The 14,081-nt window shown below is 41.6% G+C and overlaps 1 protein-coding gene across 1 annotated transcript in view; it reads right to left on the bottom strand.

The window, feature by feature from the left end:
- The window catches only part of SLC36A4 (solute carrier family 36 member 4), a 132,630-nt gene that overhangs the window by 68,681 nt on the left and 49,868 nt on the right, over positions 1-14,081 (bottom strand). Inside the window, exon 9 of the mRNA XM_018566799.1 lies at positions 11,492-11,661. Coding sequence (XP_018422301.1) covers positions 11,492-11,661 — 170 coding nt within the window. The remainder of the gene's footprint in view (positions 1-11,491; positions 11,662-14,081) is intronic.

Genomic DNA, 14,081 nt, shown 5'->3' with positions numbered 1-14,081 from the left:
AAAAAGTTAATATATTTCTGCAACCAATACAAAAATAGGGTTCTGTCTGCTCTAAAGTGATAAAAGGTCATCTCTGATTAGGTGTTCTGGACAATATCACCGCTGGATTCACTTAAAGTGACATTAAAGTAAAAAAAAATTCCCTCCCCCCAATGTTAGTGTAAGCACTTACCTTAAATGATGTCTCTTAATCCCATCTTCTTCTTTCCTGTCCTTTTCATCTGTCCCTCCAGCGGTGCTGCTTGTCTCCGATCCAGCGCTGACCCCTCTGAGCTTGCTGGCACTTCCTGTCCCATGGTGTCTGCGGGTGCACGCGTCCATAGACTTACCTTGTGTCTCTCCTCGCGTCCCAGCCGAAAATGTGAACTGTGCATGCGCCCGCCCCAAGATGCTTTGCGGCCGCACAAGGATCTTCACATTTTCAGACGGGAGCGTGCAGGGAAGACACAGGTGAGTATTAACCTTTTTTTTATACACTTTTTCCATATATCTACTGCTTGCTAGCAGCAGAACATGGAGAACAAAAGTAGCCACCCTCCAGAAGGAAGGACAAGTGTCAGCATCAATTCAGAGATGATTTGAGGATCTACAGCCGAGTGATACACAAATAAGATACATTTTTGTTAACAGTTAAAGTGACATTAAATTCAAAAGTCCCCCCCCCCATGCTAATGTAGGGACCACCTTAGATTATGTCTCTTAATCCGATCATCTTCTTCTTCACTGTCCTTTTCAGCTGTCCCTCCAGTGCTGGTGCGGGTTTCCGATCCAGCGCTGACTCCTCTGTCCTCCTCTTCTCTCATGTCCCATGAAGTCTGTGCGGGTGCACGCTGCTCCATATACTTACCTTGTGTCTCTCGTCTCCCAGCCAAACATCTGAACTGCGCATGCGCCCCCAGCCCAAGATTCTTTGCGGATGTTGGATGGGAGTGCGTGGCGGAGACACAGGTAAGTATTAACCCTTTGAAAACGTTTTTTTTCTTTTAATCATTTTGCATATACAGTATCTACTGCTTGCTGACAGTTGATATATGCAAAAACATGCTGAGGGTTTAACAACCCTTTAAGGTACTTGAATGTAGATTTAAGATTTAACTCCTGAGTTTAGTGTCATTTAGAAAAAAAAGTTTTGAGCTTTGGTTTTAGAAAAACATTAAAGCTATTTAATAAGCACTTGTAACTGATCGCAGAAGGTATATTCAGTTATTTCAGTATTAAATAATGACTCATTAGTTATCTCAATAGTTGTAAACCTAAATCTTTCAAGTAACAAGCTTTAATTAAATACAGAGCGCCTCTAAGTGGTTTAATGAGGCTGGCTTTCCCATGTTAAAGCTGACATATCTTGAAAGCAAAATAATAGCTTCTGCTTGAAACACAATTTCATAAAATTCATAAAAAGAATTAAAATGATCCTTGAGTATATAAATTGCCCAGCCTTGTGACAGATGTAAAAAAAAAGTGAAAGCAATGACTCACAGCCTTATAGCAACAGGATGCACACTGATTGGCTCCCGCTTGCTCCTCTGTCAAGTAATAGCCTGATCTCAGGAATGCAACACCTGACTTTGCCTTAGCGAAGCGCAAGATATATTTCCCAGCATCATTCTAAAATGCCACACAGATATAAGGGATTTATTTCCAAAACCAGCTATCGGCAACAAAACTGCTACCAAATACATGAAAATACTAATTTAAAAAATAAAAAAATACCTGGCATGCACATCGTTTTTTTTTTTAATTTGTGAAACTTATATTGCATAGAAAAAAAAGCAGCAAATAGCAGATCTACATGAATGGATAAATAAAATAAAAAATAGCAAAAATGAGCCCACTCGTGCCTGTGACTTTATACTCCGCACTGGGGGAAAGGATATCCATGTTTCCAAATTAGTTCACACAATATATTTTGTTAAGCTGCCTATCAGATGAATGAGACAGAATGGGGTCATTTCACAAGACTGATTTCAGAAGTCATTAAAAAAAAAAAAAAGTAGATCTCCCTTTCATGTCCGTCTGTGGCAAATAATTGAATCCATATTTTGCAGAGTTTAAAAGCCTTGATAGAGGAAAAAAAAAAACTGACTTTGAATCGTATGATACAGCATCAGTTGGTCTCATCATTCATTCTAGGAACACAATAGGAAAAATAGGCAAAAGCAAGAACATTAGATGTTCACGGACTTGTTTAGAATTTATTTTTTTAAGGAAAGCGTATAGATCATTAAAAAAATAAAAGTAGTAAATTAAAAAGCTGTGCATAATAAAATGATATTCATGGCAGAAATGTAAAACATTCCCTTTTATCTATTTAGAAAAAAAACCCTCTTCAAAATCTGACACCGGGGATGTGAAAAAGAAAATATGCAGATTTTTACCAAAGGTTTTGATATTTCTTTGCTTATAATGCTTTATGTTAGGTCAAAGGGCGGTGTATTATTTAGGAATATTTGCATTAGGAAATATTTGTTCAGAATTAATATACCGGTGAAGGGGAAAAAAAAAGTTTTTGCACATGGAACAGCCACTTACAGCGTCAAGTTAGATAAATATAAAAACATTTAAAGAAGAACTCCAGGAAAACTTTTTATTAACCCTTGCAGTGGGGCTACCCTTGCATTGCAAGGGTTAAGTGCTCATTTGTGTCTAGGGACAAAAATAACAAAATTATACTCACCTGAAGCTCTGAGTTGGCCGGCTGTCAGAGCGCTCCCTCCAGCCTGTCCCCTCTGCAACAGCATTGGAATCTTCCTCGGCCTCCACACATTTATACACTGTTTAGACATTGATGATTTACGGGACCTTAGATGGCTGCAGTGGACTGCAGTTACGTACAAGCGATCCATCGGCCTGATGCCGAGTGTCAGCTTGAGATGGGCTGGGGCTATGGCCGCAAATGCGCTCCATCCATACATGCATTGCTTAGAGCTTCCTTGCATGTCTTGTAGAGGTGCCTGGACCGCAATGACATCACATTCTGGCTCCCGGCACCTCTACAGGGCGCGCAAGGGAGCAGCACAGCAGCCCACACTGGACCCCGGGCTGAGGATCCACTTCAGTTCTCATAAGGTAGGGAGACTTGGTGGATTTAAAAAAAAAGAAAAAAACATTTTTTTTGGAGTGTGTATGTGTGAGAATGTCTGAGTGTGTGAGATTGTGTCTGTGGTTGTGTGTGTGTGTGTGTGTGTGTGTCAGTGTTTTTGAGGGCCTGTTCACACTAGTGCAATGTGCAGTGAACAGTCCTGTGCAATTAACGCACTGTACCATGCAATCGCACTTACTACCCGTTCTGGTGTGGGAGGTGCGTTGCGTTGCCATTCATTTAAATGACACCCCCAAACGCACCTCCCACCCACAGTTCAATCACCCGCACCGGAACGTGAGTGCGGTACCACAATGCCATGCCTTCCATTGCAGTGCGAACTGCGTCTCAACTTAAGGACCAAACGACAAATGTGGTTACACAGCTTGAGAACCACTCAAATGCCATATTTGTTGCTGTATACCTGGGTTTACTGCCCTAACTGTGCTACTCTTATATGTTACCTGTCATTTTAGTCAGAAGTGGCCTAAATACAGCAGTTGGCAATACTCTTCTGATATTACTATACAGGAAGTTACCAGTGTGTTGAAAAAAATTGTAGCCAATGTGCCACTTTTATTTTAAATATATCTAATTCTGAAAATCTGTGGAAATATTATCTACAGGTTTTGCTATTGGCTATTGCAAATAGCAATCTAGCTATTCATTCCTATTCCATTGTTTTTTGTTTTTTTTTCTGACTGACGACAGCCATGAAGTCAAGAAAAAAAATAAAAAAACAAAAACAGAGAATAGGGAAATGTTTACTCTGCTAGATCTAGCAGAGTAAACCTTTCCGGGAGAAAATGTTTCTCTCCCAGTTGTCCGGGAGCCGCTAGCGGGAGACTGGCTGCCAGAACATCCTGGAGAGTTGAGATGTCTGCATCATTAATACACTAAATCTTTAAAAAATTACAAAACACAGTTTAACCATACCCTTCCACTCCACTTTTGCAGAATCATTCCAGGTCCCCTTCAAATACCTCCAATTACATTTTTTATTTGCAGTTAGTTGTATTTTTCTCCAATAGCAACTTGTAAAAGGCAAGACTGTAAACGCTCTACACACATAATAAAATATATGATTATTGTATTAAGAAAGGTAGAGGAAATTATTGTCGAGGAATGATTCTGCCACTGTTCCATTACCAGACTGATTGTTCTTGTCAGTTGTTTTATAATGCGTGTCAAAAAATTAGCGCTATGAAAGTGCATGTACACATCCCAGGTGTGTAGAAAAAAAAAAAAAAAAAAAACGATCGCAGGGAAAGGTTTAATCTGCTCGATTGAGCAGATTAAACCTTTCCGGTAAAAAGAGATTTGGGAGAGTTGGGATGTGTACTCACCGGCCCAAGCAGCTCCATCGGGTAATGAATGGAAGGGGGAAGGAGTCCAGTGACGTCACGGGCATCGACGTCACTGGACTCCTCCCCCCTTCCCTTCGTTAGCCGACAGCCACTTGGGGAAGGGGGAGGAGTCCCGTGACGTCGATGTCCGTGAGGTCACCGGATCTCCGATGGAAGGCCCCGGAAGCCAGCGGAGAGGTGAGTACGGATCAAAAGAACTTTGATCGATCAAAATAATTTTGATCGATCAAAAAAATTTACGATTAATCGTTAATTTCCGCAGCCCTAATATATATATATACACGGCGATAAACCATAAATTAGTATTTTATACAAATAGTGAACTTAGTTCTTAAAGTATCAAACTGGTTTGGTTTGGACATTTCCACAAATCTCTTACCTCAATTTGAACTTCCTGACCCCAGATTTTGTTGCAAATCCGCCAAGACATTTTGCCACTTTTCAAATGTCACACTGCCAATATTGCAATTCAAACTTGTTACTTCTGCAGGAATCTTGTTTCCAGCAAGATAATGCTCTCCGCCAAAGCTATAAATGACTGGTTTTCATCCCATTATATAACTGCCAATATGTATTGTGACAGTGCAAGGTTTGTTCGTGGTAAAAAAAAGGCTCAAGGACACCTAGGACTAAGCTAGGATGAGCGCTTTCAGAAGGCAGATGTCTTTCCCGGGTTTTGTGGATCACTGGCAAGGGCATAACTAGAAATCACAGGGCCCCATAGCAAAATTTTGTATGGGGCCCTGTGATTTCTAGTTACGCCCTTGCAGAGCCCACCTGAGATCCCACACAGCCCACCTAAGAGTGTCACTGCAGAGCCCACCATAGACTCTCTATGGTGGGCTCTGCAGGGTCCCAGGTAGGTTGGTCACACCCCTGCACACCTCTTACCTGTCAGCCCCGATCTGCTGTCAGCCTTCTCCACTGCTGGGTCCCGTCTCCTCCTCCACCGGGCCTGGCCTCTTCATCCTCCTCCTACACCACAGCTGCTGGCTGTCACTAACTCAGCGGCTGTGAGGAGGAATGCACCAATGAACAGATCACTGACAGGTTGTCAGTGATCTGGACAGTGGCGCGTTCCTCCTCACAGCCACCAGTAACAGCCAGCAGCCTGCGTTGCCATAGCGACCCAGGCGGCTTGCACGGCATCAGGGGGACCCCTTTGTTCCTCATCCTGGCTGGGCCCCCCTGTGCCCCGGGCCCCATAGCGGCCACCTGGGTCTCTATGGCTATGATAGTTCTGCCACTGATCACTGGCGTAGGTTGGTCAGGTGGCTAAAGACAGCTTTATTGGAAAAGGGCTCCAACTGAGTGGCAAAGTTAGGAGGACTCCACCCAGGAGTCAGAGTGGAGGCCAGTGCAGCAGGGAGCTGCAGGTTGTGAACAAAGTGCGCAGGTTAGCACGGTACTGAGGCTGTCTGCAGGAAACAGACAGTGGATGTCTGATGCCAGAGCAGCAATGCTGCTACAGAAAAGCCCAGAGGATGAATGGATGTTTGTTTGTTTTTTGTGAACAGAAATGTTGAACAACCCCTGCGAGATAAACTACATTGTTCTTTCAGAACTTTCTTTTAATAAAAGTGGGCAAAGAGGACCTTAAAAGAAGATTTCAGCAAGTGCATGCATCCTCAATGCTCTACCATTTGAAGAAATACCTCAAAGTATATAAACACACACACACACATTATGTATTCTGCATCTGTAATTACAGTTAAAATACATAAAGGAAAAAAGATAAAACGTATTATTATAAAATATGCGATTCGTGCAGTCATTCAAACCTACAGGTCCTAAAGCATTAGTATGTGAAACATCCATCATAGCAGGAAAACACAGACAATCAATACTCTATAGACAAGTGGAAACCTTGAAAGACTGCAACAACTCACATTTATAGGAAAACAAAAATAATCATTTGAGTCATATCTACTCATCACGGAAAAGCCTCCAACGCACTTTGGAAAGACTATGCATACATTTAGAACTATAAACAAACTCTACATATCGCTAACCCTCCAGCTCTCTTGAGCAGTCAAACATGACAGAAGAAAAAGTACGCAGCCACAAAACATTTTGTTTTTTTAAAAGTGTGATTTCTTTCTAGTCGGTAAATATGAGACATTGTATATAAAAAGGTTTATTTTTTTCCACCTGCTTTCACCAGAAGATACATTTAAAGCCACTGACAGTATTTTATGCTAGATTTTGTTAAAGGATAAGTTCGCCTTTTATAAAAATTAAAGAAATGCATAATTAATAATGTATTTTTAAAAAATCTGCATTTCTTTAATATTTGCATTCAAGCCTGGAAAGCATTGCAATTGTGATCACTCGATCATAGCCGCAAAGCTCAGACTTCTGCACATTCTCTCCCAGACAGAGCTCTGTACTGAGATACAGAGTTTCAGTTAGGAGAGATGGGGGAAGGACAGCTCGACTTCAAACTAGATTAAATCACCTTATATGGTGTCCAGCCGCCCTCGCTCTCGCTAGAGCCGCCCATATTCCCACATCTACCTAGAGCGAGGACGGCTGGACTCCGTACGAGATTATTTAATGCAGTTTAAAGTTCAGCCGTCCTTCCCCCCATCTCTCCTAACTGAAACTCTGTAACTCAGTACAGAGCTCTGCCTGGGAGAGAATGTGCAGAACCTTGAGCTTTGCAGCTGTGATTGAGTGATCACAATGCTCTCCAGGAATAAAATGCAAATATTAACCCCTTCGTGACGGGAGACGTACACTGTACGTCCAGCCACAAAGGGACCAAATGACTCGTCACGTACACTGTACGTGACGAGTTATTTGCTGCACTAGAAGGCTGCTAACCGCTGAGAATCAGCGGTTACCTTTCAGTAATAGATGTCTAACTATCTAGAGATCCATTACTGAAAGGGTTAACCTTTTTCAGACACCCGATACCTTAATATCGGGTGTCTGAGAGTCACAGCAGAGCGGACACACATGCCGGCTTTTGCCGGCATTCTGACAGCTCGTATAGATCGAGAGATATCTCTCTCAAGCTATACTGGCTTTTTTTTTTTTTATCTTTTGACTTTCAAGAATAGATACAAAATGTTATGTATTAGACACATAATGTATCTATTCTTGAAAGTAGAATGTTTAAGTTTTCTGAAACATTCACTGACAGCTGAATCCTGAACTGCTGCAGGATCAGTGTCACTAACTTATTATCGGCTGTTCTGAAGTTTGAAGCAGCCTGATAATAAAAAAAATTGATTAATTTATCAAGCAGTAATAGTGAGATTAATTCACAATGACTGCCTGATATAATTAAATAAATAAAATTTGTCAGTATAAAAAAAGTGAAAAGTGTAAATAAATTAAAAAAAATAGTGAAAAGTGTAAAAAAATTAAAAATAAGGGACAAATAAATGAATGTATGTATTGCATTTTTTTTTAGCTGTGCTGGTTTTGTTAAAAAAAAATACTACAAATCAAAACTGGGAAAAAAAGTTTTTTTTTACGTTTTTTCCTCTTTTTTTAATTTGTATTTGTCCTAAGTGAGGCGTTAGACACACATATGTGATATAAATATATAGCCCTATCTGTCCTCTAAAAAACAATATATAATATGTGTGGGTGCACTTTGTAAGAAAGTATATTACTGACGTGGAAGAATCACACAGCAAAAATGTCAAAAGTGTGTCAGTCATTTACGAACAGAAACCAAAAACAAGCTCAGTCATGAAGGGGTTAAAGAAATGCAGATTTTTAAAAATATATTATTAATTATGCATTTCTTTCATTTTTACAATAGGTGAACTTATCCATTATACTCCCTTCTTCAAGAAAGTCTTCTGGCAGGTCTGGCACGGCTCTCTGCAGGGACATGATCGAGAAGTGAGCGAGCGACGGTATGTGTTCGCTCACTTCCCGATATATTGAACCGACGTGACAGTTTCATTGTCACACGTCGGCTCGAACTATGAGGTTGAGTGAAAATCACTCACCTCATAGTTCTCCCTTAAAAACTCCTACACAAGAGAAGCAAACTGTTTTTGTATTTCCTGTTTGCTAGATTTCCCGACACCCTGACTGTTAAAGTGCTGCCCACCCGTGAAAAATCGCTATATCAGTAACCCTATGAAAGATGAACTTTGGCGCTAGTGACATTCATTTACTTTTTGGGATTGACATTAACAATACTGTAAGCATTGCAGGGTCAAGATTGTTTTATGAACAGATCATGCCATGGGAAGCATGGCTAGATTCAAGGCTGCTGATAATAAAAGGCTGCGGTTCATCTAAAGTTTCCCTACAGCTTTCTGTGCTTAAAATGCACCTGTGCTCAGACTATGGACAATCAAGTACTTACATTTTCTAAAAGAACTCCAAAATAAGCCACCTCTGACGTCTCTAGCTGTATGTAACGTGCAGTAATTAATTCTCAAAGGTCACAACAGAGGCACTGGAGTCAGGTTTTTAGTCTAAGCAGCTTAGAGCACCTGCTGTTAGTTTAAATTAGAAGGCTTGCAGGCTACCAAGTCCTGGCTGCCAGAGAAAAAAAAAAAGGAGAGGAGGAGCTGTCATTCCAGTGCATCTTTTCTGAATTTTGAAGCTGTATTTTTTAGGGATGCACCGATACCATTTTTTCAATATCGAGTACGAGTACCGATATTACTCGCCGATACTGAATACTGAAAGTCCCATTAAGGAAGCCAGGCGGCGTGTAATGACTCGCCACCTGGCTTCCTAATTAGCTGGGAAGCCGAGCGACATGTATAGACGGTTTTTCGGTAATGATATTTTTTTTCAGACTCGCCAATACCAATACCAGAAGTTCCATTAAGGAAGTCGGGCGGAGTTTAGTGACTCACCACCCGGCTTCCTGATTAGCAGGGAAGCCGCCTCCATGCTCCCTTGTCACCACGTGACGAGGGAGCAAGGAGCCGGCTTCCTGGCCAATCAGGAAGCCGGGCAGCGTGTAATGACTCGCTGCCCGGCTTCCTGATACCAAAAGTTTGGGTATCAGGCTAGGCATCGGAGCATTTGGGCGAGTACAAGTACTCGTCCAAATACTCGGTATTGGCACCGTTACCAGTATCGGTATCGTTGCATCCCTAGTATTTTTATACAAAAATTAGTGATAACATGTTTTAAAGACTTTTACCGCTTTTGTGCTGCCACAGAAGCCTATTTATTATTCAATGTTTTGTTTAAATGGTATGTTCCTGTTACCCCCTATTGTTTTGAAACCAGTTAGTATAGTCCACAGTTAGAAACGCCCAGCCTCCCCTTCACCAGATTAGTTTAGTTATTACCCACATTGAGTAAAGAAGAAATTTAAGAGAGTCTGGAATGCTTTGTCATCACTTAAAAAAAAGAAAAAACACAGAACATATAATGTGTAACCTGCCAGCCTGGAATAAAATAAAGCAAATGTTGCGTTGATGCTTTGACACTGTCTGTAGCTCTTGTTGAGTCAGCAAGTTGTCATACTGTCTGCTAAGGCTGAGTCTCAGGAGGTACGTCTTTTGCATAAAGCGACATTTGAAAGAAAAAAGCTTGTTAAAAATATGTAAATATTTTTATGTTCATAGTCTGGCCACCAGAGTACTTTAGTAATATTTACATTACAAAGCAGTCGTTCTTTACATTATTTGAAAAGAAGGCTGAAACCTAAAAAAGATTTGTTGGAAACCATCAATGAAGTGCTACTCAAACCTGCACCCCCAACAAATCATGGTGTGCAAACATCCACACAGGTAGCTAGATCATATTGTTGGGGCAATAATTACTCAGCCTGGGTGTATGTGAGCCCATCTGATAATGTGCACTGCTGGTAAGACCAGTGCTGGGAAACACTGTCTACATCAATAAAATGATATCACTTCATACATTATATAATTACTCGCACCTCTGTGATTAATAAAATTATATTTTCTTGCTATAGATTCAGTATCAACAGCCATAAAATGTATTTATCTAATTCATAATGTTTTTAATAAATCACACACCTTCAGTGAAAGTGTCAGAAAATATATACAAAACTAAGGGGGTTATTCACAAAAGGGTGAAGAGTTTGGAGGAGGCAGTAGAAGTGAACAATCTAGGACAACATACCTGATTTGGAAAAATTCTCCAATTCAGCTCACTTTCCAGTTCAGCTATTTTGGCCTAGATTGTTCACTTCTCCCGCCTTCTCCGAACTCTTCACCCTTTTGTGAATAACCCCCTAAATGTACTACAGGTATCTTGATATTCCCCTCTCTCCCCTCTTAAAGGAGAATTATGGGGAGAGTACAAAACTCTCATCCTCATAACCGAAGTGTGACACTGAAGCTGTCACACGCCAGCTAGATAGCTCGAGAACTCAGCAAACACATACCGCCGATCGCTCAGTTCCCAATCGTCTCCCTGCAGAGAGTGGTGACTGACAGTCACTGCTCCCCGCTGGAATTCCCTTCTCCAACCTCCAGCACAGTTGGCTCTGGCTCTAGAGAGGCAGAGCCAGCGTCAATCAGGTGGCGGGGTGGATCCCGACAATATTGCAATAGCCCACTGTATGCTGAGTTTTGGGTCACAGGTGGACAGAGTAAATGTCCTTCTGTGACCCTCAAGAGAGAACTATGCCTAAAAAAGTTTGGGCCATAATCTTCTTCTAATCCACGTCAGTCAGTAGTAATCTAGTGTAGAGAGATGCAAACTTTAGGAAATAAAAGTAAGTTTGAGGATTTACCATGATTATATCTGGATATCACATTCCTAAAATCCATATTTCTCATCTAAATGGCAATTTATGGTGATCCTTTTTTGTTTTTGTTTGTGTAACAGGGTAACTTTTAATCAATTAATAAACAAATGGTATAATATTGTACATAAGTCATTTTTCCTGTTACTTGAAAAATACACAAAGGGGGTCAATTATAAATCATCCGCCCAGCCATATCCTGGCGAAACGCCGTTGGCACGGCATTCTCCTCAACACTTAATGGAGCCGGGGAGCATAGGAAACTAATCCCCATAATGAATAACGAAAAATAAGAGATTGACATGAAGGAAAGAGACAATAGTTACTCACAGGTTACGCAGACTAGCAGAGTCCTCACTGCAAGTTCACAAGCTAGCTTCCACCTTTTGGATACTCTTGATGTAACAAGGGGCAGGATGATTTCAGCAGGAACGTAGTACTGAATGGCGTAGGTTACAAAGATCCCAAAGGAATACAGAGCCTTCACTAGCTGGTAGACCCTACAAAAACAAAGTGCCCAATGTTAAAATGTTTAAGTTTTGTCTTCTGATCAATAGGTAAAACAAGGGGGGAATTTGCAGGAGCAGGAAGAGGCAGAGAAGACTTAGTGCCATGTGTGCAAAGAGTTGAGGCAAACTCACTGTCGGTTTGGTCGCCCTCTAAAGGTTAAAAGCAGCACTGCACCTGTTAAAAGCTGAACTCCAGTATAAGAGTCATGTGTATTTTTCCTGGAACCTTGATGAGCTTTGTGTATTTCATCCAGATCTGTGCAGTAATCCAGTGTAACTCTTGGAGCTTCCTGTAATAAAGACCACTCACTGCTCCTCTCTCTCTTTGTGCAGGGTGACTGGTCTTGTCTCCACCCCCTACTGTAGTTTTCTGCAGGCAGCTTGTAGGGGGTGGAGCCTGCTGGGGCCCTCCCACAGCTTTGATCTCAGCACAGGCTACATGCAGCACAGTGATGATGTCACTGCTACTTTTACAAAGTATTATCCGTGTTTGTAAATGCACACAATGGGGACTTTTTTATTTGTGGCTTTTTAGGAACATGTTGCTAACAGCATCAAGGATATCCCTGTCCCAACTAAAAAAAAAAAACTAATACAATTATGATACAGTACTTGTAGATCCATGCAGAGGTGTCACAGAAGGGTTTCCAAATAATAATAATAATAATGCTTGGATCACAAAATCATCCAAATAGCAAAAATACATTGACAACTAAATGCAGATGGCAACTGTGTGTAGGCAGCTAATTCTCTTGTGTACTGCTGATTGACTTGCTGGGTGATAAGACCTGTACACTGGACTATGCAGCTGATATTCAACATCACAATCTCAGCAAGATCTGAGGGCATGCACTTACGGTTTCAGCCATAACCAGCATGGCAAAACTAAGCCAGGTTGGGTCAGTTGTGGCACTGCGACTGGCCCCTTTTATAAAGGGATTTAATGGTGAAAAGCATCTGTACCAAAATGAAGGCAAATAAAAAGTTTGTTAAACTGAAACTGTAAAAGTAAACTATAAAAACAAAGAAGGGGGGGTGGAGTTAAAACAAATTAGTGATAATTAATTCATTAAATGCCAACTAATGCCTCATTCAGGTGGGTGAACAAGCATGGATAGTTTGCTGTGGCCAAAAAAGGCTAAACACTGCCTCTGTATTCACCTACACTCTGTGCTATGGCCACATACAATCTGGCCATATAGCTGCAGCCAGTTTGTGCGCGGCAAGAAATGCCTTTCCATCACTGGACGCACACTGTCTGTATCCAAGATCAATCAGAGACTCTATTCACATATAACTGCTCAGATAAGCAGTTACATGCAAACAGTGGAGACGCCAGACATTGACATGCACAGAGTACAAATCTGACAGCTGTTGCTGCTGGCCGTGGCTGTTCCCGCACACTGCGTGTATGCAGCGTGTAGCTCCTCCAGCAAGAATCACTGTGTGAATTACCCCTAAGGGTTAATAAAACACGCTGTGACTGGCTCATAAACAATCCAGTTCAGTTCTTTGATAATAGAGCGCTACAGTCTATACTAGTGCAACAGATTTTTCTGTCCCCTTGTCCTAGTTCATGTAGCTTCTTCAAAGGTTCATGCCAAGTGCTCTGCACCTTCATCATCATCTTCATCATTGCATTTAAGCTGCCTTCACTCCCTTGCTTCAAATTCTGTGATTTAGTTTTTTTTCCTTTTTTGTTCTTTTCATATGCTGTAAACATGTAAAACTTTGAATTTAAAAAATCTGATTAAAAAAATGCAACCGGCAGGGCTGAGCTGCATCACATCTCTGTCCTGCATAGTCCGAAAGACAGCCAGGGTGATGCTGAGGCAGAAGAAGGCCCCGCTCAGGGCCATCCCTATAGTGAGGCGCCCTGTGGCAATTGACTCAGGTGGCATCTTAATGGGTCACAGCACAGGTGTGCCTGCTGCCCTCTTTTTGACGTCAGTAAGCTGAGCATGACGCCAGGACAGACGTACCATGCAAACCCCCCAGTATGGTTTGCCGCCAACCTGTCCCTCCACCAAGTAACATGCATAACCAGCACACCCCCCCTCAGGCAGGGTGTGACAGATTGTACTGGCCATAAGGTGAGGTAATTGCTGGCTAACATGTTAGCAATAGGTTGAAACAGGCAGTCAGTTACAAAATTGGTTAACTCACCTAAACAAGGTGTGGACAGAAGGTTTTAAAAGGAGATGCAGCTAACAGGTCACTGGGAAGAGAGAGACTGTGAAACACAGACCTCCCAGGCTGCTGCACTAGAGGTATAGTGAGACCTGAGAAAATGTTATGTTTGTTTGGCAGGTGTTTGAAGGCTTAGCTTGGCACCTTCATTCAGTGAGGGTGAAACTGTTTTCTATGTGTAGGTAGATCTCTGACAGAGATAGGCTTTTTGTTTATGTATT

This window comes from Nanorana parkeri, unplaced genomic scaffold (assembly GCF_000935625.1).
Source record: "Nanorana parkeri isolate BGI_ZX_2015 unplaced genomic scaffold, ASM93562v1 scaffold976, whole genome shotgun sequence".
Lineage (NCBI taxonomy): Eukaryota > Metazoa > Chordata > Amphibia > Anura > Dicroglossidae > Nanorana > Nanorana parkeri.
This window is presented reverse-complemented; position numbering and strand designations above follow the sequence as displayed.